Here is a 27,932-nt window from a genome sequence, read left to right as displayed (position 1 = left end):
TCCCAGTCATCCATTACTTAGAACCCCAATTATGTTAAAAATCAATTAAATTAATAATAGTATAAAAAGGCAGTTAATAACAATTTAAAAACACTAAGACCATTAATATAAATATATAAAATATACGTTAAAAATTATAAATTAATATAAAACCAGTTCTTGTATAAATAGGTAAATTAAAATTCATCAGTCAATCAGTCAATCCAGAACAGGATGATAATAATGTCTTTAGTAAAATCCTTCATTAAGTCTGTTGTAGTTATAGAGCCATCCACCAGGGGGCACAGTTCTTCAATGTAATGCAATAGGGAATACAGGAAATGAGAAATGGGAGAAGGGGGGGGGAGCCGACAAAGCGACAATCTTAACATCTACCAACACCCTCAAAGTTCGACAGTTCAGTTACCATTGTTCACTCTCCCCCAGCTATATCCACTCTGTTCTTAAGTCCAATCTCAATGGCCTCAATGGCCTCAGCTCCACACGACAGCCCCCAGCCCGTCTCAGTCTCCTTCCTTCGAACTCCAACGCGGCTCCCTTCATCCCCCCTCGGCACCAGTGACTCTCATTCACTGGTGCCATACAGGGGATTAAGCTGTCGCTCCTTGCCCAGCAGATGATCTCCCGATCTCTTTTCCAAGACCGCGCTAGTTTCCTCCTGGATTTCTCTCTCCAGTACATCCTCTGATCTCCCGATCTCTTTTCCAAGATCGCGCTAGTTTCCTCCTGGATTTCTCTCTCCAGTACATCCTCTGATCTCCCGATCTCTTTTCCAAGATCGTGCTAATTTCCTCCTGGATTTCTCTCTCCAGTACATCCTCTGATCTCCCGATCTCTTTTCCAAGATCGTGCTAATTTCCTCCTGGATTTCTTTCTCCAGTACATCCTCCGATCTCCCGATCTCTTTTCCAAGATCGTGCTAATTTCCTCCTGGATTTCTCTCTCCAGTACATCCTCTGATCTCCCGATCTCTTTTCCAAGATCGTGCTAGTTTCCTCCTGGATTTCTCTCTCCAGTACATCCTCTGATCTCCCGATCTCTTTTCCAAGATCGTGCTAATTTCCTCCTGGATTTCTCTCTCCAGTACATCCTCTGATCTCCCGATCTCTTTTCCAAGACCGCGCTAGTTTCCTCCTGGATTTCTCTCTCCAGTACATCCTCTGATCTCCCGATCTCTTTTCCAAGCTCGCGCTAGTTTCCTCCTGGATTTCTCTCTCCAGTACATCCTCTGATCTCCCGATCTCTTTTCCAAGATCGCGCTAGTTTCCTCTTGGATTTCTCTCTCCAGTACATCCTCCGATCTCCCGATCTCTTTTCCAAGCTTGCGCTAGTTTCCTCTTGGATTTCTCTCTCCAGTACATCCTCTGATCTCCCGATCTCTTTTCCAAGATCACGCTAGTTTCCTCCTGGATTTCTCTCTCCAGTACATCCTCTGATCTCCCGATCTCTTTTCCAAGATCGCGCTAGTTTCCTCCTGGATTTCTCTCTCCAGTACATCCTCCGATCTCCCGATCTCTTTTCCAAGACCGCGCTAGTTTCCTCCTGGATTTCTCTCTCCAGTACATCCTCTGATCTCCCGATCTCTTTTCCAAGACCGCGCTAGTTTCCTCCTGGATTTCTCTCTCCAGTACATCCTCTGATCTCCCGATCTCTTTTCCAAGATCGTGCTAATTTCCTCCTGGATTTCTCTCTCCAGTACATCCTCTGATCTCCCGATCTCTTTTCCAAGATCGTGCTAATTTCCTCCTGGATTTCTTTCTCCAGTACATCCTCCGATCTCCCGATCTCTTTTCCAAGATCGTGCTAATTTCCTCCTGGATTTCTCTCTCCAGTACATCCTCTGATCTCCCGATCTCTTTTCCAAGATCGCGCTAGTTTCCTCCTGGATTTCTCTCTCCAGTACATCCTCTGATCTCCCGATCTCTTTTCCAAGATCGTGCTAATTTCCTCCTGGATTTCTCTCTCCAGTACATCCTCTGATCTCCCGATCTCTTTTCCAAGACCGCGCTAGTTTCCTCCTGGATTTCTCTCTCCAGTACATCCTCTGATCTCCCGATCTCTTTTCCAAGCTCGCGCTAGTTTCCTCCTGGATTTCTCTCTCCAGTACATCCTCTGATCTCCCGATCTCTTTTCCAAGATCGCGCTAGTTTCCTCTTGGATTTCTCTCTCCAGTACATCCTCTGATCTCCCGATCTCTTTTCCAAGATCGCGCTAGTTTCCTCCTGGATTTCTCTCTCCAGTACATCCTCTGATCTCCCGATCTCTTTTCCAAGCTTGCGCTAGTTTCCTCTTGGATTTCTCTCTCCAGTACATCCTCTGATCTCCCGATCTCTTTTCCAAGATCGCGCTAGTTTCCTCCTGGATTTCTCTCTCCAGTACATCCTCTGATCTCCCGATCTCTTTTCCAAGATCGTGCTAATTTCCTCCTGGATTTCTCTCTCCAGTACATCCTCTGATCTCCCGATCTCTTTTCCAAGATCGCGCTAGTTTCCTCCTGGATTTCTCTCTCCAGTACATCCTCTGATCTCCCGATCTCTTTTCCAAGATCGTGCTAGTTTCCTCCTGGATTTCTCTCTCCAGTACATCCTCTGATCTCCCGATCTCTTTTCCAAGCTTGCGCTAGTTTCCTCCTGGATTTCTCTCTCCAGTACATCCTCTGATCTCCCGATCTCTTTTCCAAGATCGCGCTAGTTTCCTCCTGGATTTCTCTCTCCAGTACATCCTCCGATCTCCCGAATTTATTTTCCAAGCATGCGCTAGTTTCCTCCTGTTTTTCTCCCTCCCGTATCTTCTCAGATCTCCCCAATTTCTTTCCCAGAGCACATGAAAATTCCCTGCTCTGGCACATGTACAGAAGATACCTGACGACCAGCGGGCTGTCGGGAGGCACATGCATGCACATTGGAGTTGTGCTGGGCGATGGCTGGCATCTGCATGCCATAGGTTCGCCATCATAGATCAAGCAGTTCCCTTGGTTGTACTCTCTTTACTCTGTTCTCCAAGGCCATTCTCACGTTACTGAGAAATTTCACAGTATATTTTCCAAACTGAAGGATAAGATTAGAGACCGTATGCTATTTTGCAGATTGGTTTCAATGGATTTTCATCTGCTTGCCCATGCTAGTAGTTCAAATGCTGTTTGTGCAGCTTCCGCAGGACCCCCCTTCCCCCCCGGTCCAACACACACATACACACACATACACTTGTAATTGATGACATGTGATTTTGTTTCTTTATCTCCCTCTTCTCTTTATTCGATAATTACTGAATAAACAATGGCTGCTTTAGGATCACAAAATTTCACAGATGGCACCTACCTCCCACTGTCTTCTTATTTACAGAATTAATCACCAACTTTTCTGGCTCGTTCAGTTCTTCTCATTTGCAGTGGTTATAAAAACATTAAATGTATCCTTATTAGCAGTGTAGTAATACTTAATAATCATGACATTGGTTTCCCTGGCACCATACATGAAAAGAATTTTTTTTTTGTCACACAGAATTAATTTTAAGCTTAATAATGACTCTAGTGGTTATTACTAGCCTGTAAACATGGTCTACTTTTATTTTTTCCCTATTAAAGTTACACTTTTACTGGTTTTGCATATATTTGTTTTGAAAGCTTGACAATAAATTACATTTGCTATGACCTTCAAAAATGTTTCTTCAATGGAAAGAAAGATATTTACAATACTGTTTTACTGCAAGGTACAGTGGTACCTCTACCTAAGAACTCCTCTACTTATGAACTTTTCTAGATAAGAGCCGGTGGTCAAGATTTTTTTACCTCTTCTCAAGAACCATTTTCCACTTACAAACCCGACCCTCCAAAACTGTAAATGGAAAAGGCAGGGAGAAGCCTCCGTGGGGCCCCTCTAAGAATTTCCTGGGAAGAAACAGGGCCGAAAAAGGCGGGGAGAAGCCTCCGTAGGGCCTCTCTAGGAATTTCCTGGGAGGAAACAGGGCCGGAAAAGGCAGGGAGAAGCCTCTGTGGGGCCTCTCTAGGAATCTCCTGGGAGGAAACAGGGCCCGAAAAGGTAGGGAGAAGCCTCCGTGGCGCCTCTCTAGGAATCTCCTGTGAGGAAACATGGCCTCCACCCTCCTTATGATTTCCCCAGTCGCACACATTATTTGCTTTTGCATTGATTCCTATGGGAAAAATTGCTTCTTCTTACAAACTTTTCTACTTAAGAACCTGGTCACGGAATGAAACCCTGCTGTTCTGTTCGGGTCGTATGTGACCCGAAACCAAGTTTGAGTCCCCTGTAAAACATTTTCCCTGCATATCTGAAACTTGAAATTTCATGACTTTTCATCATTTCAGGGGTTCTCTCTATGAGAATTTTTTTTGGGGGGTGGGGGGCTTAGTTTTTGCTGGGCAAAAAAAGTTACAAATTTTCTGTTCGGGTCACATACGACCCGGACCGAAAACTCTTCATTTGAAGTGCTTATGTTTGGTCAATTTGAAAACTTTTTTCACTTGGAAAGTAGTCTGAACATTTCTGCACACAATGATATAAAAATTGAAATAAAAAAAGTAAATCTTATTGGTTTATTTTGCGGATATAATGCATGCCCCCCCCATTTTTGTGAATTTCTTTCAATTTATGGATAGTTTTGCTTGCAAAATCCATTCTATTTTACTAAAGTTGGTGTGGGATTGGTAGCTTGAACATTTCTGAATATAAGAAAAATATAAAGGAACTGAAAAAAATGATTCTTATTGGTTTTTTAACATCAGAAATAAGGCCTCCCCCCCCCCTCGGCTGCTTGCATCCATTTTCACTTTTTATTTTTTTATGCTCCAAATCCGAAATATTCTTTAAAATCTTAGGCATTCATTTACTCAATTTAACAATGCTGATCATCAAAAAAATATTTGTGGGGGTGGGGGGAAAATGTTTTTTCTGGGCAAAAAAAAAGTCACGTTTACTCTGTTCGGGTCATATAGACCAAAATGATTTTTTTTAGGTACTTGAATTTGATCTTTTTGAAAACCTTTTCAACTGGAAAACTAGTTTGAACATTTATGAACATAATGATATGAAAATTGAACTGGAAAAATTGAGACTTATATTTTTATTTTGATCAAAAAGCCCCTCCCCCCATCCTTTCTGAATTTCGTGTCAATTTCTATTTTTTAAGGCTACAAATCCCTAAGGAATTTTCCCCCAAAAGGTTTGATATACTAAATTGAACAGTCCTGAACATAAGAAAAATATAAATGAACTGAAAAAAATGGTTCTTATTGGTTTATTTTTGCCACAAAAGGGCCACCCCCCCCTCGGCCTTGCTGTGTGCCATTATTGTCACTTTTTATACATATTTGGCTAGAAATATTTGGAATATCCTTTTGAAACAATCCTGAACATAAGAAAAATAGAAATGAACTGAAAAAATGATTCTTATTGGTTTATTTTTTGAATATAAAACCATATTGTCTTGTACTCGAGTATAAGCCTACTCGAGTATAAGCCTATTTGAGTATAAGCATGGGGGCCCATTTATGTGCAAAATAAACCAATATGCATCAATTTTTCCAGTTCAATTTTCATATCATTATGTTCAGAAATGTTCAAGCTACAAATCCCACACCAACTTTAGTAAAATAGAATGTATTTTGCTAGCAAAACTATCCATAAAGTGAAGACTATTTCAAAAAAACGGGGGGGGGGCATGCATTTATCAACAAAATAAACCAATATGCATCAATTGTTCCAGTTCAATTTTCATGTCATTATGTTCAGAAATGTTCACGCTACCAATCCCACACCAACTTTAGTAAAATAGAATGTATTTTGCAAGCAAAACTATCCATAAAGTGAAGACTATTTCAAAAAAACGGGGGGGGGCATGCATTTCATCAACAAAATAAACCAATATGCATCAATTGTTCCAGTTCAATTTTCATATCATTATGTTCAGAAATGTTCAAGCTACCAATCCCACACCAACTTTAGTAAAATAGAATGGATTTTGCAAGCAAAACTATCCATAAATTGAAAAAAAATTCACAAAAACGGGGGGGGGGGTGCATTATATCCACAAAATAAACCAATAAGATTTACTTTTTTCATTTCCATTTTCATATCATTGTGTGCAGAAATGTTCAGACTACTTTCCAAGTGAAAAAAGTTTTCAAATTGACCAAATGAAGAGTTTTCGGTCTGGGTCGTATGTGACCCGAACAGAAGATTTGTAACTTTTTTCGAACAGAACAGCAGGGTTAAGTTCGTAAGTGGAGGTACCACTGTACTTTAAAACAAAGAATGTCTTCTACAGTAAATCTTGAGAAATTGTATATTTTAAATCCCTATACCATACTACAGGTATCCTCAACCCCGGAACTGCGGCCCACTACTGGGCTGTGGCCTATTTGCAAATGGCCACACGAGCAGTGGGCTGGTGTGCACCTGAACATGCACAGCTTGTCCCAGTGGCAGGCTGGCACACATGCGCACATAGCTTAACTTGTAGAAGTTGAGCTATGCTCACTGGCCTGCTGTTCACACGGCCTGGTCTTCTGCTCCCCCCCAAAAAAGGTTGGGGGCTGCTGCTCTACTAAACTGGGAAACAGTGTTACATAGTGAGTAAGTAGAGGTCTCCACTTTGCTATAGTTACCTTGTAATTCTTAAGGGTAAAATAGCAAACTTTTGAATTATTCAGAGAGTTTAAAGTAATTTTATGGGTTAAATTCCTTACAAAATGACAATTAATTTAGAATCATATTTTATTTGTTTCAGTTGTGTACTTTTTTTGTGTAATAATGTGAAGTTTATGTAGTAGATGTTATATTTACTTAATCCGTGCATAGCAGAAGAAAGATGATACGATCTTTTTCCTGGCCTAAATTATAAAACTTCCTTCATTTGGAAACTTGTGAATAGTCTAGTGTTTGTATAGCTTTGTGCAGCTTTTACGTCAACACTTGTAAATAAAGAGGACTTTATGGTATTCGGTGTCTGAGGTTTGTGTGTCATGCCATCTTGGTTAACTAAATATTTGTAACTTCTTTTATATTTCTGCTTTCTCTTGACTTTGTATTTCATAAGCCAATTTCTTTGTGTTTTAAAGTTTATTCTTGGGAAACAGCTCTGCTGTTATCCTTTTTAAACTTGTGAATTGTTTGCAATTCCGGTGTATTAATTTATTTTATTATTTATTTTATTAATTAGATTTGTATGCTGCCCCTCTCCGTAGACTTGGGGCAGCTAACAACAATAATAAGACAATATAAACAAATCTAATATTTAAGTTAATTTAAAAACCCTAATTTAATAAAACAATCATACATACAGACATACCATGCATAAATCTTTTGTAAGCCTAGGGGGAGGAGAATATCTCAGTTCCCCTATGCCTGATGACCGAGGTGGGTTTTAAGGAGCTTACGAAAGGCAAGGAGGGTGGGAGCAACTCTGATCTCTGGGGGGAGTTGGTTCCAGAGGGTCGGGGCCGCCACAGAGAAGGCTCTTCCCCTGGGTCCCGCCAAACGGCATTGTTTAGTCGATGGAACCCGAGGAAGGCCAACTCTGTGGGACCTAATCGGTCGCTGGGATTCGTGCGGCAGAAGACGGTCCCGGAGATATACTGGTCCGATGCCATGAAGGGCTTTATAGGTCATAACCAACACTTTGAATTGTGACCGGAAACCGATCGGCAACCAGTGCAGACTGCGGAATGTTGGTGTAACATGGGCATATTTAGGGAAGCCCATGATAGCTCTCGCAGCTGCATTCTGCACGATCTGAAGTTTCCGAACACTTTTCAAAGGTAGCCCCATGTAGAGAGCGTTACAGTAGTCAAGCCTCGAGGTGATGAAGGCATGAGTGACTGTGAGCGGTGACTTAACTAATGGCTAGTTAAGACTCTGGGTCTGTCCATCTTTCCTTCAATACAGAACTTCTCATTTCTAACTTTATTTTTTTCTCAGCTAATACCAATATGATTATTAACAATCTCTACATAGTTGGATTTTGGTTTTTTTTGCTGTTAAGGATGTTTAATGTGTCTTCTCAGGTGACAAGCAGCTAGACACAAATGAAACCAATCTTGGTTGCAAAGGAACCAACAGGACTGGCTTCACTTTACCTTTTACCCTTCATCTTTCATCCTTAGTGGGGACAGCCAAGATGTCAAAAACTCTCCTTTGATATAGACTCATAATTTCATCTTTCACTAGTTCTTCATTATTTATTTTAAGCTTGATTTATTCTGTAACATACACATACTTTTTAATCTCCTTCCACTCTTTCCATTGATCATACAGCGGTACCTCTACTTACGAACATAATTCGTTCCGCGATCAGGTTCTTAAATAGAAACGTTTGTAAGAACTTGTAAGAATTTTTCCCATAGGAATCAATGTAAAAGCAAATAATGTGGCGATTGGGGAAACCACGGGGAGGGTGGGGGCCCTGTTTCCTCCCAGGAGATTCCTAGAGAGGCCCCACGGAGGCTTCTCCCCACCTTTTCCGGCCCTGTTTCCTCCAAGAGATTCCTAGAGAGGCTCCACGGAAGCTTCTCCCTGCTTTTTCCTGTTACAGTTTCAGAGGCTCGGGTTTGTAACTGGAAAATGATTCATGAGAAGAGGCAAAAAAATCTTGAACACCCGGTTCTTATCTAGAAAAGTTTGTAAGTAGAGGCATTTGTAGGTAGAGGTACCACTGTACTTTGCATACAAAATGTCTGTGATTGGTTCTTGTCATCATGTAGAACTGAGAAACACTTCTGCTTGTACTAGGAGCCAGGGTTAATTAGCCAGGGTAGGTAAAATTTGGTGATTTAAAAAAATAAAACATGCATTTTTAAAAATTTAAATCAGATATTTTGATTTAAATCAGACTTTTTAAAAAAAAAATATTTATTGGTTATATACATTAAAAATACTTTTTTATTTTCATCATTTTTTTTTAATAAAATGCTTTCTAAAAGTTTTGTATTTGAGATACATTAATAATTTAGTTTATTCAACAAGAATAGTTATGTGGCATGAGGCTATATATTCTGGGATAGAGATGACAGTTGCTCTTTAAGAATTATGATTTAAGTCAAGTTGATTTAAATCCAATGCACCCTGCAATTAGCACAGTACAGATAATTTTGAATCCAACAGCCTTACACACTTGTTAAAGAATTCCAGTGGAATGCAAGCTCACCAACATAAGAAAAGTCTGTCAAGTTTCCTTTATTTGGATAAAACATTGGGTGACCTCAATTCAATCCTGTTGACTTCCCTGAGATTGTAACTTGCAACAGTTCATTTACAAAGTTAACAACCGCATTGGGAAAGTGACTTGTGACTCTTTTTCTCACAACCATTGCAGCATCACCATGGGTATGTGATCAAAATTTGGACATTTGGCAACTGGTTCATATTTATGACAATTGCAGTGTCCTGTGGTCATATGATCAATTTTTGTGACCTGATAAAGTCAATGAGTAGGCCAGATTCACTTAACCACCATGTTACATAGAAGAAACATAGAAGATTGACGGCAGAAAAAGACCTCATGGTCCATCTAGAATGCCCTTATACTATTTCCTGTATATTATCCTAGGATGGATATATGTTTATCCCAGGCATGTTTAAATTCAGTTACTGTGCGTTTACCAACCACATCTGCTGGCAGTTTGTTCCAAGCGTCTACTACTCTTTCGGTAAAATAATATTTTCCCATGTTGCTTCTGATCTTTCCTCCAACTAACCTCAGATTGTGCCCCCTTGTTCTTGTGTTCACTTTCCTATTAAAAACACTTCCATCCTGAATCTTATTTAATCCTTTAACATATTTAAATGTTTCTATCAGGTCCCCCTTTCCCTTCTGTCCTCCAGACTATACAGATTGAGTTCATTAAGTCTTTCCTGGTAAGTTTTATGCTTAAGAGCTTCCATCATTTTTGTAGCCCATCTCTGGACCCGTTCAATTTTTAACTGAACACAGTATTCCAAATGTGGTCTCACCAGCGCTCTATACAGCGGGATCACAATCTCCCTCTTCCTTCTTGTTATATGCTTAAGACCTTCCACCATTCTTGTAGCCCGTCTTTGGACCCGTTCAATTTTGTCAATATCTTTTTGTAGGTGAGGTCCCCAGAACTGAACACAGTATTCCAAATGTGGTCTCACCAGTGCTCTATATAAGGGGATCACAATCTTCCTCTTCCTGCTTGTTATACCTCTAGCTATGCAGCCAAGCATCCTACTTGCTTTTCCTACCGCCCAACCACACTGCTCACCCATTTTGAGACTGTCAGAAATCACTACCCCTAAATCCTTCCCTTCTGAAGTTTTTGCTAACACAGAACTGCCAATACAATACACTCAGATTGAGGATTCCTTTTCCCCAAGTGCATTATTTTACATTTGGAAACATTAAACTAACATTTACTAACTTAACAACTGCTTTAGGTTAGGCTGATAATTTGCTTTAACAAAAAAGTCTAATAGAAGTTACCTGCGTACAATATTCTAATGTCTATTAAATACAATAATATACATATGCAAGGGAAAGGCAGCACCAACTTCCTAACTATATAATAATACTAAATGTATTTATGTAGTCAGTGTATAGAGTCATCCTCATGGTGAACAACTCAGTCCAGTGTAAAGTTTAAATAACAATAAATACAATAAAACTATAAAGTATAAAATGAACAATGATAGAAAAAAAATTACACTGGAACCAATTCAAACAATATGAACCCCCAGGACTTAATGCTTGGAAGGACTCTAGGTTTTACAAACTGTCCAGAGAACAGGAAGGATCAGGGGTATCTGAGTCTCAGAAGTAATACTAATACATAGAGTAGGCACGTAATATCTACTCTAGATATCATATGCTTACTCTATGCACCAAGAAGCCATTCTCTTAGGTGCCATAAGTTGACATTACTCAAGAAACAGGACTTAGAGCATGCATTTTTGTTGGATCTTAATGGATGGATAATCAATCCTGCAAATAATGTGCCATGAAGGTCTTTAATATGATAAACAGTACCTTGAATTGCTCCTAGAAGTCCACTGACAACCATTTGAGCTTGCAAATTGGCAGTACAGTGTTCCCTCGATTTTTGCGGGGGATGAGTTCCGAGACCGCCCGCGAAAGTTGAATTTCCACAAAGTAGAGATGCGGAAGTAAATACAGTAATACCTCATGATACGAACTTAATTGGTGCAAGGAGGAGGTTCGTAAGACGAAAGGTTCGTAAGACGAAACATTGTTTCCCATAGGAAACAATGTAAAGTCAATTAATCAGTGCAACCAAACCCCCCCCCCCCCCGCATAAAACGGCTTTCGGCGACTGCTGGGAAGCCGCGTGGCTGTTTTAAAAGGTGACAGCCGGCCTGGGGGGCTTTCCAGCACCCCCCCGAACCCGGGTTCGGGGTTCGGGGGGGTGCTGGGAAGCCCCCCAGGCCGGCTGCGACCTTTTAAAACAGCCGCGCCGCTTCCCAGCTGTCTCCTGAAGCCGAACGCCAAAGCCGAACTTCCACGTTCGGCTTCGGGAGACAGCTGGGAAGCGGCGCGGCTGTTTTAAAAGGTGACAGCCGGGCTGGGGGGCTTCCCAGCAACCTCCCGAACCGAACCCGGGGTTCAGAAAAATTTTGCCTCTTCTTACGAACTTTGTTCGAGTTATGAACCGGTGTTCGGGAGGCTTCTGGGAAGCCCCGCCGCCCGGCTGTCACCTTTTAAAACAGCCGCGCGGCTTCCCAGCAGTCTCCGAACGCCGGTTCGTAACTCGAAAAAAGTTCGTAAGAAGAGGCAAAATTTTTCTGAACCCCGGGTTTGTATCACGAGTTGTTCGTAAGACAAGGGGTTCGTATCTTGAGGTACCACTGTACACTATTTTTGGCTATGAACAGTATCACAAGCCTTCCCTTAACACTTTAAACCCCTGAATTGCAATTTCCCATTCCCTTAGCAACCATTTAGATTATTACTCACCATGTTTATTTATTAAAGTTTATTTTAAAAAATATTTATTAAAGGCAGATGAAAGTTTGGCGATGACATATGACGTCATTGGGTGGGAAAAACCGTGGTATAGAGAAAAAAGCTGCAAGGTATTTTTTAATTAATATTTTTGAAAAACTGTGGTATAGACTTTTCGCGAAGTTCGAACCCGCGAAAATTGAGGGAACACTATTACATGGCTGTACTGAGTTATGACATAACTGCCTGTGCCATTGCATTCTGGATTGGTTGGAGCTTTTTAGGGAACTTCAAATACAAACTTTTGTAGAGCACATTGCTGTAACCCAGAAAAATGAAGACCCAAGTATGAGTGACCATGAATGGTACCTCCCGATCCAGGAATGGGAACAACTGGCACACAATGTCTGAGCCATGGTTGAAATCATCTCCTCGGGCAGGAATCATGAATTTAAGAACACCCTCGGATCTTGCAGTATAATTTTTCCTATCAAGATGTAATTCTCAAAATTATTCAGAATTAGAGGTCCAGAAAGTTTCAAAATTCACAGCTACCTAGTCTTGCTAGGGTTGAGTTTTATTTTGTTTTTCTGTATCTAGACTCCTTCAACCTCTAGACATTGAGTTTCATAATCTTGATGGCATCAGTTGGGCAGCCAGGAACTGGGGTGTATAATTAGGTGCCATTGGTATATTTTAGATCAGATGGAACTAACTCTTCATTCAAGCATATATTTGCTATGGACCCTGTCCATAACTCACTTTCCAGGTTCTCTTGACCAATTAGGAGAGAGATGGATCTAATAAAAAGGTTAGATGCACACACATTCCAAGAACCCTGTCCACTTTCTCAACACCCATAGGTTTGAAGTCTTTCCCAAGAACGACGTTGGATCATTCTTCAATCAACTCAGCAGGACCTGCACAGCAGGTGTTCAAGGCTAAAGTTCTCCTTAGTAGTTCAGTATTAATTTTTGAAGAACTTTTTACTTGTAAGAAGGTTAGATTCACCATGATAACAGTTGCACCAGAAACCTGTTGATGCAGTATTTAGAATGTGGTATTGCAAGCTAATTCTGCTCACTACTAGGAGTTTGATCCTCACCAGCTCAAGGTTGACTCAGCCTTCCATCCTTCCAAGGTTGGTAAAATGAGGACTCAGATTGTTGGGGGCCTTATGCCGCTTACAGAAGGCTATAAAGCACTGTGAAGTGATATATAAATAAGTGCTATTGCTATTGCAATAGCACTCAGATTTATATACCACTTCAAGTGCTTTTGCAAGCTGTGTCACAATTATCGGGCCAATTCCTAATCTGTCTTTGGTCTCGAAAGGCTTCTGTCTCTGTCCTGTGTATTTCAAAGTACTCTACTCATTGTGCATGTCTATGGGAGTCTTGTAACTTCCCCTTAATTACTTGTGCGGAGAATTCATTGCAATACTAGTGCTGAGAATTAATTGCTTGGGACAAAACAGCAAGATATTTTAAGTCTTGGTAGCCTAATCCCATGGTTGCAAATTAAAGTGCAGTGACATAGAAAACAAGCCCTTTACAAGTTCTGCTTCTTAGAATTGTCTGAATCTTAAGTATTACTTAGGGAATTTCCAAATACAGAATAACAAATATGGGTTCAGAAAAGTTAAAAAGTATTTTTAACTGAAGTGGAACAGCATAAAAAGCAATCTAAAACCTGACAAGGCAGGAAAAAACAATTTGTTCTAGCCATATAGTGATTTTTGTAGCAGTTAGTTAATTTTTGTGATTAGGTAGAATCAGATCCTGGTGATTATATGAACAAATGTGTCCCATCTCCCTTTTGCATTGGTCCTTGATAATAATCTTGATGATACGGTAATCTAATTCTTCCAAAGATGTTCTGGTGATCTCTTTGATCTAATTCATCCACCTTATTGGTTGCCTTCCACTTTTTCTGCTTCCACTTTTTATTAGCAGGCAAGTTCTTTTCAACCCCATTGTAGTGGAAAAAGTGAGCTATCTTCATTCCATTGTATGTAAATAGGCATTAATCATTAATGAAGTGGAGGCAATTAAAGTAATTTTATACAGTTTCCTAACATAGGTAGTCTCAGTTAACAACAGTAATTGGGATCAGTAGATGGTGTAATTCTCACCTCTTGCTAAGGTAACATAGTCATAAAACAATGTGACATGAAAATGCTGCTTAGCCATGGCAATTCCAGCACTTCCAATTTCTGTCTTTAAGCAAATCTAGAGCCAATCTAGACATTACATAGTTTTCCTCACCCTCCTGCTGGCTTCTCCATTGATTTTGCTTGTCAAAAGCTGGCAGTGGAAGTTATAAATGACAATCACATGACTACAGGACACTGCAATGTTGTAATTGTGAGGCAGTAGCTGGGCACTTGGATCATGATCATGTGACCATGGGAAGGGGAGAAGCTACAACAGCCAGAACTTTGGAGATAAGGGCCATCTGTTCAATAGCATCATAGGTTTGAGTAGTCACTGAACAAGCGGTTATTAATTGAAGACTATCTGTAATAATAAAGGGAACTGATTTATAAGAGTACTCCAACTGATGTGTTATGTGTCATTGGGCAAGCACTTGGAAAATGCCTGAGATGAATGAATAAAGATGTAAAAAATAATTTGTTTCAACAACTGGAGTGGTCCAGCTCTGTAGGTTTTGCACAATACAAGTGTGTTGTGTGCTGCGTACTATTGCTCAGTGATCTTTCTTGCTGGTATTGTCATTTTGATTGATGTTAAAGACTCCTTGGTTCCCAAAAAGTAAAAATAGCCATTTCTATTTTTGTGGAACAGGTTTTTTAAAAAATACTGTTTTAATGATAAATATCTGTTTGTATTGTTCTCCCTAGGAGGATCCAAATAATATCAACATATTAAAAAAGAAAGATCAACATAGCAATGGAGATGAAAAGTCACAAAGCATGGAGACCCTGCCTCCAGGTACTGAAGTAGTGGATTGTTGCATTTAAAATACTATAAAGAATTAAATAGAACTAATCTAACAGAAAAGATAGAAAACGTATTTTGACTGAAGTAGACAATGAAGGGTGAGAAATACACTGAAGTATTCTGTTTTATGTATTCATATATTTGACCTCTAAGGATAAAATGTAAGAACTTTTGAAGGTATAGTTTACCTAATCTTAAAATTGACTGCATTCATTGGGGATTATTTTTGAGTAGACATTATAGGACTGTACTGTTAAAAGGAGAACTATTAACCCGCTGAAAAGATTTGAAAACAATCCATCCTGAATCATCGTGCAACAAGAGTTAGGATTCTGGAAACCCTTACTCACTTCTTATTGAAAACCTCTAATCTTCTTGACTGATTTAAAAAAAAAAAGATCTGAAATGAGAATGTTTCTGAAGAGTCAGAGGTACCAGAACATCAAATGGACTATGCTTCCTTTCATCTTTTAAAGTAAGCAAATCATAACATTGAAAAACTTCACACACCAGCTTACGTGGAGTAGAATTTTAATCACTGTGGGGACCAATCTGTGAAAAATAAAATTTATCACCAGTTTAGTGGCTCTGGGGCAGCTTTGGAATAGTTTTGATAAGCTGTACCAACATAGAGTTTTTATAGTTATTACACACAGGTTGTAAAAATATGCACAATATAAATAATGATAACCACAAGCAGTACGATATTTTAGACTTAGTTTAGGCTCAAAATTTAGGACAGTATGATTCTGCTAGACTTCTGTAAAGCTTGGGTTAGCCAGCCAACTTAGTCACCCAACTAAAGAGTTGAATGTACAAAGAAAAACGTAAAATTAAATTTAAAAGTGTAGGCATTGATTGTTAAGTCATGCAATAAAACAAGAGGATCAAGAATAAAAGAATATCTCAGAAGTTTGGATTGAATATAAAAGTGAATGATCATTTTAAGATCATGCAAATGTGCCCACTGCTAATGCAAATGGAGATGTGGGTTCTTGTGCTTGCCCAGCCTTTCCATGGCCCGGTTCCAAACAGCTCAAGGCCCGGGAGTAGGTCATGGTCCAGGGGTTAGGGGACCCCTGACATACAGGGAATAATATGAATGGAATCACAAAACATATATATATAAAGTCAATGGGACGACAGTTATATTTTAATGTTTCAAAACTGTCTTTTGATGCCAGTTCAATCCACAGCTTTGCTTATTTCCTACTAGCAGTTTTTCCTATGGGAATCTAAACTAACACTCCTTATCCGCAAAGATAGCACAAGTCAACACAAAGTATTTGTTTGGGCTTCTGTATGGGAGACTTGACATTTGTCCAGCCAGCAGAAAGACATGGTTGAATGCAGGCTTGTCACAGCTTTTCTAATAATCTGGGAATCAAATATCCATTTTCTTAAAGAGCTACAGTATCATGAGATTGAGTGGAAAGACATTTGCAGCTATTTGTATGGTTACTCAAGGGTTTTTAGTTGGGATATAAATAGCTTATATAAAACAACATTTAGTGGATGATCCAGTAAGAAAGCATTCTTCAAATACAAGAGCAAAACATGAGTCCTATTGTCTTCAGAAGCTGTTCTTTGAAAACATTTAGGGTTCTTGGTGTTGTGATGCTACCGTGTTTCCCCGAAAATAAGACACTGTCTTATATTAATTTTTGCTCCAAAAGTTGTGCTACGTCTTATTTTTGGGGGGTGCCTTATATTTCTCAAATAAGACAAATTCACAGGCAGAAAAGCTGACAACCCCAAAGACAGTGTACCGTACCTGTCAGTATGGCACCCACACACACAAACGACGGCACTTATATGGTAAAACAGTATACCCCCGCTATTGCAGCTTCCGGCCACCAGAGGAACTACAGTCTACGCACTGTAGTGGAGACTGTAATGGCGGTGAGACAGCAGCAGACTGTGTCTGCTGTACTGGACAGTACAAAGTGATGGAAGGGGCCAGCAGGGGACGCCACTTTATTACGGTACCACTATGAACAGCTTTGAATGGTACCGTATGTTTTTCCACCGTACCGTATGTAAACTTGACTATGCCTTATTTTCTGGGGGTGCCTTATATTAGCAAATTCTGCAAAACCTCTGACATGTCTTACTTTCAGGGTACGTCTTATTTTCGGGGAAACAGGGTAGTATTGAAAGAATTTTAATGTTTCAGACAATGTTGTAGTGCAGGGACCTGTTTGCACTGCTAATAGCTATGTTGAAGATAGATTGATTTACATGTAGCTGCTAAAACATTTCCTACCTCAGCAAAAGTAGATAAAATGGAGTTATAGTAATGCATTGGATGAAGGGTGCAGCTATGACCCTGTTCACTTTTCACATGCAGAGGTACCAAAAGACAGAACCATACATGTTCAGTTTCTGCTTTCTTTCAAAGCAAATAGCAGACCAGAGCAGAGACACCAACCAAAAAGTGACAGTGATGTTAGAAGTGTAGGAGGTAAAGTAATGTTTGAGTAGGCTTGGAAAAGAGATGTCATCTTCTGCTAGTCCTTGAGAACTTGGCTATATTTGTCTATACACTGAAAAGTGTTTTTACACTTTTACCACCAGACTTTATCTTGGGTCTTCTGTTAATATCAGTTTTTCTTCCTCTTAGGAAAAGTTAGGTGGCAAGACTTTGACCAGGATGCTTATGTTGGAGTCACTATGGTCAAAGCCGGTCAAGACCCATACGCCCGCAATAAGTTTAATCAAGTGGAGAGTGATAAGCTACGAATGGACAGAAATGTTCAGGATACGAGGCATGATCAGTAAGTACCACGTATCTATAGAAATAGGTTTCTTGTAACAAATGGTGCCTAAGTTGAAAAGTACCCGGACTAGAAAATGAATATTGAGCAAAACTGGTGCAGCTCTGAAAGGTTCAGTGGTGGTTAACTCAGATTGTTTGATCCTATTTATATTTCTGTCATAACATTCTCGGCTGAGTTGCTGTAATTCAGAGCACCGAATTGACAATTCGAAAAGAATACATAGCTTCAAGAATAAATTATACAGTCTGTACAAAACCTACTTCAGTTGGAATATGCTAGAAAAGCAACGTCCTTGGTACTATGTTGGCATTAGCGCCTGAATTATTTCTCTGCTTGGCATTATTATGGTTTCTAAATTTTGCCTAATTGAGATGCTGCTGTGTGCACAACTGAAGATTTAATTCTACCCTTACTGATTTTAATATCAGTGTTAATCTGCTTTCAATCTCTTTGGATGTTTTGTTTTACTTGTTATAAACATCTATTAGAAACCAACTTGGCTTATTAATATTTATTCAAATAAAATACTGTTTCCCCCCTTTTTTAAAATAAAACTTTATTAATTTTTCATAAAAAAACAAACACAAACGTACAAACATTTAAACACATAGTAGGGGTTCCAGTTGCCCCTCTCTTCTTAGAAGTTAATTTTTAATACAGAAAAAGAACATATTCTTAATTCATTAAGTCAACATATTAATCTAGATGAAAAGAAAAATTTTGTTTAAACATTCTAGTAACATATAATTAAATTAATAAAAAAGGAAAATTATAAAGTCATTTTAATATATTCATACGTTTCTCATAACATTTTATTTTTATTTTTATCTATCCACTTATAAATGTTATTCCAAATAGTATAAAATTCAGATTCTTCTTGGTCATTCAGCCTTACTGATTTTAATGTCAGTGTTAATCTGCTTTCAATCTCTTTGGATGTTTTGTTTTACTTGTTATAAACATCTATTAGAAACCAACTTGGCTTATTAATATTTATTCAAATAAACATGCAGGATGACTGCCTCACACATAAGGCAAAACCAAGATGCGTATTCTTTATTTCTTAGCTTCTTTTTACCTCTCACTATCTGTAATTCTGGAAAGCCCTCCAAACACGTCGTATTTTTTCACAGGCCTGGAGATCCCCTGGCAACAGGGAGCCTGCACATTAGTCTCACCACATGGAGTATTCTGATGCATTCCCCTCTTGTGATCTTGTTTTATTTTAATTTATGTTTAACTGTTTTGATGTGATAAGGAAATAACCATCTTGCTGAGATTTACAAAATACCGGGAAGGGGGTGGGGGGAGGTAGCATCCTTCACTTCTAAATTTGGTCTTCAATTTTTTAGAATTAGAATTAGAAATCATCCAATGCAAACATTGATGCAAAATTACAAGCTTGGTATGCAGTTATGTATGGGGTGCTCAGGAAGAGGTAGCGCCTCTGGTGAAGGAGCATGTAATGTCCTTTTATAGCAGCTCATTTAGGGCAGCTTTTGCGGCAGCTCGTTCACCTTTGGTCCACACTTCTCACTCAGCTCTCACCTGTGGCTCCAAGTAGCTGTAGCATGTGCAGCGGCCACAAACTGGGCAACAATTTTGACAGCTGCTGGCCAAACCAAGCTGAGAGTAGCCAATGGGTCATTGACCTTTGACAAGATAGGGACTTGTCTATCCCGAGCATGTGAAGACAGATTCCGGTGGACTGAGCGGATGAAAGCTACTAGAATAGGTCAACAGTCATGAAGGCCATCTCTGCAAGCGATATGGTACTCTAAGAGCACAGCAAGACATGAAAGACGCCCTGGTCAACCCTTAGGACAGGGGTGGGCAATTAATTTTGTCATAGGGCCGCATGAAAAATTGGGGTGGTTTTAGAGGGTCAGACTAATATAATTAACTCAGTTCTACCCAATACTGTATATTATTGGGTAGAACTGAGTTAATTATATTATAATTATATATTATATATTATATATATAATTATATATTATATCTTGAACACCTGGTTTTTATCTAGAAAAGTTATATATTATATTATATATTATAATTATAAATTGATTGCCCACCCCTGGTATATAGTATACGTATGCTGGTAACAGACTAGCAAGGGTGTGATTTTGCATGTTGCCTGAATCCCATGGATGAGACCTTGCATATTTGTGTGGCCTGGTGATCCCACATGGCTGGGTTGTACTTAGCCCCTTTGAAGACATTGTCTTCATCAGGGACTTTGCAGTATCCACACCTTGGTTTAGATCAGTAATGGGAAACCTTTTTTTCCTTCGGTGCTGAAGGTGTGCTCGCATGCGCTATTGTGCACAAGTGTCTATAATTTGTGCACAAGTGCCCATCTATAATTCAATGCTTTTGCATGCACGCCCCCCCCCGGTGCTACCCCGCCACGTGCATGTGTGTACAACCCCTCCCGCTCCCCTGCTCCCCTGCTTCCTGACTTCCGGTGGGCCTGGTAGGCCTGCTTTTTGCCTTCTCCAGGCTCCAGAGACTTTTTTGGGAGCCTGGGGAGTGCAAAAACACCATCCCCCATTCCACAGAAGATCCTCCGGAGGCCAAAAGTGCCCTTCCAGAGCTTCTGCCTGAGCCAAAAATCAGCTGCCTGGCACACATATGCATTCTGTAGCTCAGCTAGGACAACAGTTCTTTTGTGTGCATACGTGCCGGCCCGTTGTTCTTTTCTGGGTTTTGGCATGTATGTGCCCAGGAGAACATAAGAAGAGCCATGCTGAATCAGGCCAAAGCCCATCGCGTCCAGCATTCTGTGTCACACAATGGCCCACCAATTGTCCATGGGGATCTTGAGCAGAAAGAGAAGGCAAGACCCTCCCTTTCCCCTGACCCCCAACAAATGGTACTCAAGGGAATCCTGCCAGCCTCAACCAACATAGACTTGGACATCCGTTTCAATAACCACCGATACACTTGGCATCCATGAATCTGTCTAATCCTGCCTTGAAGCTATCAAGGCTGACAGCTGTCACAACCTCTTCTGGAAGTGGATTCCATAAACCAATGACCCTCTGGAAGGGGGCAGATGTGCATGCTCATCGGACCAGCTGGCTGACATGTATGTGAGTGACAGAACCCGGAAGAATAGCTAGCGATAGCGAGCATTTCCACGGAGAGGGATCGGCATGCCACCTCTAATACGCGTGCCATAGGTTCGCCATCATGGGCCTAGAGCAGAGGTCTTCAAACTTAGCAAATTTAAGACTTGTGGACTTCAACTCTCAGAGTTCTCCAGCCAGCATAGCTGGCTGGAGAACTCTGGGAGTTGAAGTCCACAAGTCTTAAACTTGCCAAGTTTGAAGACCTCTGGCCTAGAGAATGGCAATTGTTCTTCCTTTCAATCTTTCCGCTCTTGCTCCTTCCCTGGAAGATCTAATGCAGATATCTGAGATCAGCTTTTAATGAGAATCTCCATGTCGGGGGCACTAACATTTGAAACCTTTTTGTCCTTCCTCCTAAGGTGTCAACGAAAACAATGGCGGGTAGACTTACCAGCTACTAGTGTAATCATCACTTTTCACAACGAGGCCCGGTCAGCTCTCCTTCGAACTGTTGCCAGGTATTTCTGCAATGCTTTCTTGAACCGCAGAGGGCTAAAACAAAGAGATAATCCATTGTTTTTCTCAGCGCATTGAGCTTGGTGATTATTCTCATCCCATTTCTTTTCTTTTTAGTGTTCTCAAAAAAAGCCCATCACATCTTATTAAGGAAATTATATTAGTAGACGACTACAGCAACGATTGTAAGTACTTTCACAAGGCTGTTATTTAGTGCAATTCATGAGATGTTATGTGGTTCTGACAAAGGACTATGGGACTTGTAATCCACAGTGTTGGAGATCTCTGAGTTAATGGGGCATATATTAATTTATGTATACAGTGGTACCTCTACCTAAGAATGCCTCTACTTAAGAACCTTTCTAGATAAGAACCGGGTGTTCAAGATTGTTTTGCCTCTTCTTAAGAACCATTTTCTACTTAAGAACCCGAGCCCGGAAAAATTTCCCAGGAAATTTGAGAGCAGCACGAAGGCCCGGCCAGTTTCCTGCCATTCCCCCTGGGTTTCTCTCTGGCGCAGTGTATGGGAGGCAGCCTAGTGCCGGGTGTATGGGAGGCGCGTGCTCCTCCTCGCTGCTTCAGAGTCCTTTTTTTTTTTTTAAGCCTTAAAGTTTTGGATTTTTTTTATTCCCCTCACCTCACCTTCTTCCTCCGGCAGCAACTGTCTTCCTCCTCTTCCTCCTCCTCCTCCTCCCACCCAAATTCCGAGCTTTTATTTCTTTCCTAATGGGTTTGAACACATTGTTTGCTTTTACATTGATTCCTATGGGAAAAAGTGCTTCTTCTTAAGAACTTTTCTACTTAAGAACCTGGTCATGGAACAAATTAAGTTCTTAAATAGTGGTCCCACTGTATTCATATATTCATCTGTGTGGCATATATTTATCTGGGTATCTAAGATGAAACTCAAATACTTTGGCCATCGAATGAGAAGGAAGGACTCACTGGAGAAGAGCCTAATGCTGGGAACTATTGAGGGCCAAAGAAGAATGGGACGGCAGAGAATGAGGTGCCTAGATAGAGTCACTGGAGCAGTCAGCATGAGCTTAAATGGACTCCAGAGGATGGTTAGAGAACAGGGAGGCCTAGAGGAATTGTCCATGGGGTATGGATGGGTCGGACACAGCTTTGCAACTAACCGCGGCAATAAAAACATATTCATCTAGGGTCCTAGGTTGATTTTAGTTTCCAAAGCATTTACTATCTTTAATGCCATAATCTGCTTAAAGTAGCTGCCTGTTCTATCTTTTCAAGATGAAATTATCATCATTCACATTAGCAAAATAGGCTTATAGTGGAAAACTGTAGGAAATCAGATCAGCTTTAGTTCTGAAACGTGGGAATTTTCCAAGGAAGGGAGAGTCTTTGTTACAATTTCTTGATTCAAGTTAAAGAATTAACTGTGTTTTTCCCCCTCCTTTTTCTAGCTGAGGATGGTGCTTTATTAGGTAAAATTGAGAAAGTGAAGATACTTCGAAATGACCGCCGGGAAGGTGAGCATCCTGTTAATACTGGAAAAAATATGAAGATTAAAACTTTGGTTAAAAGAGCAGTTTTCTCTTTCTGAATATACTGAATGTAGAAAAAAATAGATTGCACAATGGAAGCAAGGCATTTCATCTGATAGCTATTTTAAATTATGTTTTCCAGCTCACTTTTTTTCCTTAACCAACATCTTCCTGGAAGCCTTTCTTAAATCAACAGTTCCGAAGTGGAGATCTGATTTTTCTAATGACTTTCTTGTACTGCTCTAAGTTAAAGTGCCTGAAGATTGTTTCTGTTGAAGTCTTCCTAGGTACTTTATATGGGAAAACTTCTCGTTGGTTTACCTGTCTTTCTATCCGATTGTTAGGTAGATTAATATGAGAGGGGGAAACAATACAGTAGCAGTACAATAAAAATTCAATTGATTTGCAAAACGCCAAGTATGTGTCCTTCATTTTTCAGGTTTGATGCGTTCTCGTGTTCGAGGAGCAGATGCAGCACAAGCAAAAGTACTTACATTCTTGGATAGTCACTGTGAATGCAACGAGCACTGGTTGGAGCCTCTCCTGGAGAGAATAGCGGAGGTGGGTTGCGAGAAACAATCTTAAAGGCCTCTTGCTTCAGGATTCTCTTTTGCATTGAAAATACATATTCCTTATATTCTGCCCCAGCTATGGACCAGAGAAAATGTAGCACACATGCAGATTGTTCAAAACTGTATTTAACTGATTAACCACTACTAATAAACTGGCTTAGTAGTGTTCACAAATATATCTTAAATCAGACTTTTCTTGGAAAAAAACCCCAGCTGTTAATTATACGGCATTAATAGCTGGCATGTCCATAAAGTCATAAAGCAAAGGTAAGTATTTAGTCCTGGATATTGCAGGAAGCTTACGGAAGTTGGCAAGATGCCTGGAATCAGTCCACAAAACAGATAAGCCGAGCAGAGGTTTTCTGGAGAAGAGATACATGAACAAACAAACAAACAAACTATCAAACAAGTTGTTTCCTGCAAAGTTTTTCCATCTCCCTCATTCCTTAAGTAGGCTTGGGAAGTGGCCAATTAGCCCAAAGCCTACTCCCGAGTAGACCTCGTCCTGAGTAGCCATTCCTGCCTTTTGGCAGCTCTACATGCTCATGCATTAAGAAGACGTTCCCCCTCTTCTTCCTCATCACTGCTGTGAGGTGCTGGAGGTTCCGAAGGCCCTGTCTGAACCTCTGCCTCTGGCACCGTGTCCTTGCCAGTAGTGTTGGGTGAACCAAACCTGCACAATTCAGGTCCGTACCGAATTTTATGGTGTTCAGCATACTGGACCCGAACCTGAATTTTTTAAAAAATTCGTGCTTCGGTTCGGCGTTCGTGCCAAGCACTGCGAAGTGCCACTGCCTCCTCTTCATCTGCTTTGAAGAGGAGGAGGAGCCGTCGACAGTGGCGACAGAGGAAGGCGAACACCAGGGAGCTGTCGGCCAGTTAGGAGGCTGAGAAGGAGGCACAAAAGGAGCTGGGGAATCCCACGAAGAGATTCCGGGGGTGGAGCTTTGACATCACGTATACCGGCAGGTTGCTAAGGATGCCAAGGTGATCACTTCCTGGATTCCATCTTCCCTCGATTATTCTAGTGCCGCCCCTGGAATCCAGGAAGTGATCACCTTGACATCGTTAGCAACCTGCCAGTATACATGATGTCAAAGCTCCGCCCCTGGAATCTCTTCGTGGGATTGCCCAGCTCCTTTTGCTTGCGGCGCCGCAAGCAAGGGAGGTCTTTTCATGTAAAAAAATTTTTTTTTATTTTTACGTGAAGGGACGCCGCAGCGGCGCCGCAAACAAAGGGAGGTCCTTTCACATACAAATAAAAATTGTTATTTTTACATGAAAAGACCTCCCTTTGCTTGTGGCGCCACTGCGGTGTCCTTTTTCGTAAAAATAAAAATAAATAAAAATAAAAAATCCGTAAAAATAAAAAACGATGGGATTCCGGGGGTGGAGTTTGGACGCCACGGACCGTTCAGGTTCGGGTTCGGCCGAACTTTGCGTCAAGTTCGTCCGAACTCGCCAAACCTGAACACCATTGGGTTCGCCCATCACTACTTGCCAGCCTTCTCACTGTCCGACTTGACTGCCATCATTTCATCAGCCTCATCTTGAACGGGATCTACTACCAACTGCAAGGGTCACAGCAACTTACAACCATTAATTTAGTGACCATTCGAGGTTACAACAGCAATTAAAAAAGCAACATATGACTGTTTTTCACATTAACAACCATTGCAGCATCTCCATGATCAAATTTCACATTCTTGGCAACTGACTCATATTTGTGATGGTTGCAGAGTGCTGGGATCACGTGATCACCTTTTGTAACCACCTGACGAGCAAAGTCAATGGAGGAAGATAGATTCACTTAAAAACCGTGCTACTAATTTAACAACTTCAGTAATTCACTTAGCAAAGTGTAGTGAGAAAGGTTGTAAACTAGGGCAGAACATATTTAACAACTGTCTTGCTCAGACCTTTAAGTCTTGCTTAGCAGCAGAAATTTAGGGCTCAATTCTGCTTATAAGTTGAGGACTTCCTGAAATAGGCATCATTTAATTTTAAACATTGCTTTCAGGGTGTTTTGTTTTTAAAAAAAATCAGTTTATTGATTGAATTCCAAATTGAAGAAGCGGTACTGAAACATAGTAATAATAATTAATAAAGACCTGGCAATGGCTAAGAGTAAGGAAGTTGAAGAAAAAGACAGAAGGACAAATTCTGGCCACACAAGACCAAGCCTTAAGAACAAATGCATGCAGAGTAAATTGACTGTATTAATTTCGTAAATTTGGCGCCAAATTTCATCATCTCTAATTGGTGAATAATACATTTCCAATTCACCAATTAGAAATGATGAAACTTGGCAGCAAATTTATGGAAATACAGTGGTCCCTCGAGTTTCGCGATCTCGATCTTCGCGAAACGCTATATCGCGATTTTTCAGCAATTGTGACCATCTCGATCTTCGCGAACGCTATATCGCGATTTTTCCCACCCGATGAGGTCACTCTCTTCCTTCCTTTCTCATCTTTCTTTCTCTCTCTCTTTCTCTATGTTGCTTCTTCCTCTCTCACACTCTCTTCCTCCCTCTCTCATCTCTCTTTCCTTCTCTCTCTTTCTCTCCCCTCTTGCTCTCGAGTGGCCGCCTAGCAGCTGATCTGCTCGGCAGCGCAGCAGCAGCGAGGAGCCGAAGATCTTCGGCTCCTTGCTGGTGCTGCGCTGCCGAGCAGATCAGCTGCTAGGCGGCTGAAGGAACCTTCCCTGGGTCTTCCCCGCCGCCTCGGATCCCGCTGATGCCCGCCCGCCGTTTGCCGCTTGCCCCGTTCGCCCGCCGCTCGCCTCGTTCGCCCGACGCTCCCCTTGTTCGCCCGCCGCTCGCCTCGTACGCCCGCCGCTCGCCTCGTTCGCCCGACGCTCCCCTCGTTCGCCCGCCGCTCCCCTCGTTCCCCTGCATCGTTCGCTCGCCTCGTTCACCCGCCTCGTTCGCCCGCCCCGTTCACCCGCCTCGTTCGCCGGCCTCGTTCCCCCGCCTCATTCGCTCGCATCGTTCACCCGCCTCGTTCGCTCGCCCCGTTTGCTCGCCCCGTTCCCCCGCCTCGTTCACTCGCCCCGTTCCCCCGCCTCGTTCACTCGCCCCGTTCACCCGCCTCGTTTCCCCGCCTCGTTCGCTCGCCTCATTCCCCCGCCTCGTTCCCCCGCCTCGTTCGCCCGCTTCGTTCCCCCGCCTCGTTCCCCCGCCTCGTTCGCTCGCCTGGTTCGCTCGCCCCGTTCCCCCGCCTCATTTCCCCGCCTCGTTCACCCGCCTCGTTTCCCCGCCTCGTTCGCTCGCCCCGTTCACCCGCCGCTGTCGGGACACCCCCCACCGCAGCACTTTGAATCCCGCCGCTTCTGCTGGATACGTGCGATGGGGGGGCGAGCTGCCACAGCCCTGGCTTCCGCGCCGCTGGTCCCACCCACCGCCCGCCAAAGACGCCCAGCGAGAAAGAGGCCTCCGAGCCGGACTTGTTGCTTCTGCCTGCCAAGAGAGCCGGGCGTAGGCAGCAGCCGAGAAAAGTCGGCGCGGAGGTCTCTTTCTCGCTGGGCGTCTTTGGCTGAGGCTGCTTTCTTTTTTCCGGGGGGGGAGGGAGAGAGAGCTTCTCCCCGCCACCTCTCCTCCGCCGGAGCTCTGCCGCGTGCGCCCCTTCGCAGCCCCCTCGCTCCTTGTTCTGACAGCCCCCCCCCCACCGCAGCACTTTGAATCCCGCCGCTTCTGCTGGATACGGGCGTTTCACTTTCCCTCCCAGGCAAAAAGGTGCCGGCATTCTGGGATGATGGGGCCGGACTTCCCAGGCGGAAGGCGTGCCCCTCTCCCCGGCATCTTTTTGCCTGAGAGGGAAGGTGAAATGCCCCGCGTAGCAGCTGCTACGAGCGGCGTTTCACTTTCCCTCCCAGGCAAAAAGATCCGGCCCCATCATCCCAGAATGCCGGCATCATTTTGCCTGGGAGGGAAGGTGAAATGCCACTCGTAGCAGCTGCTACGAGCGGCGTTTCACTTTCCCTCCCAGGCAAAAAGGTGCCGGCATTCTGGGATGATGGGGCCGGACTTCCCAGGCGGAAGGCGTGCCCCTCTCCCCGGCATCTTTTTGCCTGGGAGGGAAGGTGAAATGCCCCGCGTAGCAGCTGCTATGAGCGGCGTTTCACTTTCCCTCCCAGGCAAAAAGATCCGGCCCCATCATCCCAGAATGCCGGCATCTTTTTGCCTAGGAGGGAAGGTGAAATGCCCCTCGTAGCAGCTGCTACGAGCGGCGTTTCACTTTCCCTCCCAGGCAAAAAGATCCGGCCCCATCATCCCAGAATGCCGGCATCTTTTTGCCTGGGAGGGAAGGTGAAATGCCACTCGTAGCAGCTGCTACGAGCGGCGTTTCACTTTCCCTCCCAGGCAAAAAGATACCGGCATTCTGGGATGATGGGGCCGGACTTCCCAGGCGGAAGGCGTGCCCCTCTCCCCGGCATCTTTTTGCCTGGGAGGGAAGGTGAAATGCCCCGCGTAGCAGCTGCTATGAGCGGCGTTTCACTTTCCCTCCCAGACAAAAAGATTCCAGCATTCTGGGAAGATGGGGCCGGACTTCCCAGGCGGAAGGCGTGCCCCTCTCCCCGGCATCTT

General features: G+C 42.2%; 1 protein-coding gene across 1 annotated transcript in view; it reads left to right on the top strand.

Annotated features, from left to right (window-relative positions):
- GALNT2 (polypeptide N-acetylgalactosaminyltransferase 2) overlaps nucleotides 1-27,932 on the top strand; it is a 108,950-nt gene that overhangs the window by 55,077 nt on the left and 25,941 nt on the right. The window contains exons 2-7 of the mRNA XM_070733945.1: nucleotides 14,798-14,888; nucleotides 17,521-17,674; nucleotides 21,168-21,266; nucleotides 21,382-21,449; nucleotides 22,692-22,757; nucleotides 23,212-23,333. Coding sequence (XP_070590046.1) covers nucleotides 14,798-14,888; nucleotides 17,521-17,674; nucleotides 21,168-21,266; nucleotides 21,382-21,449; nucleotides 22,692-22,757; nucleotides 23,212-23,333 — 600 coding nt within the window. The remainder of the gene's footprint in view (nucleotides 1-14,797; nucleotides 14,889-17,520; nucleotides 17,675-21,167; nucleotides 21,267-21,381; nucleotides 21,450-22,691; nucleotides 22,758-23,211; nucleotides 23,334-27,932) is intronic.

The sequence above is a fragment of the Erythrolamprus reginae genome, chromosome 1, assembly GCF_031021105.1.
Source record: "Erythrolamprus reginae isolate rEryReg1 chromosome 1, rEryReg1.hap1, whole genome shotgun sequence".
NCBI classification, from domain to species: domain Eukaryota; kingdom Metazoa; phylum Chordata; class Lepidosauria; order Squamata; family Dipsadidae; genus Erythrolamprus; species Erythrolamprus reginae.
The sequence above is the reverse complement of the archived record's forward strand: the minus strand, read 5'-3'. Positions and strand labels throughout refer to the sequence as shown.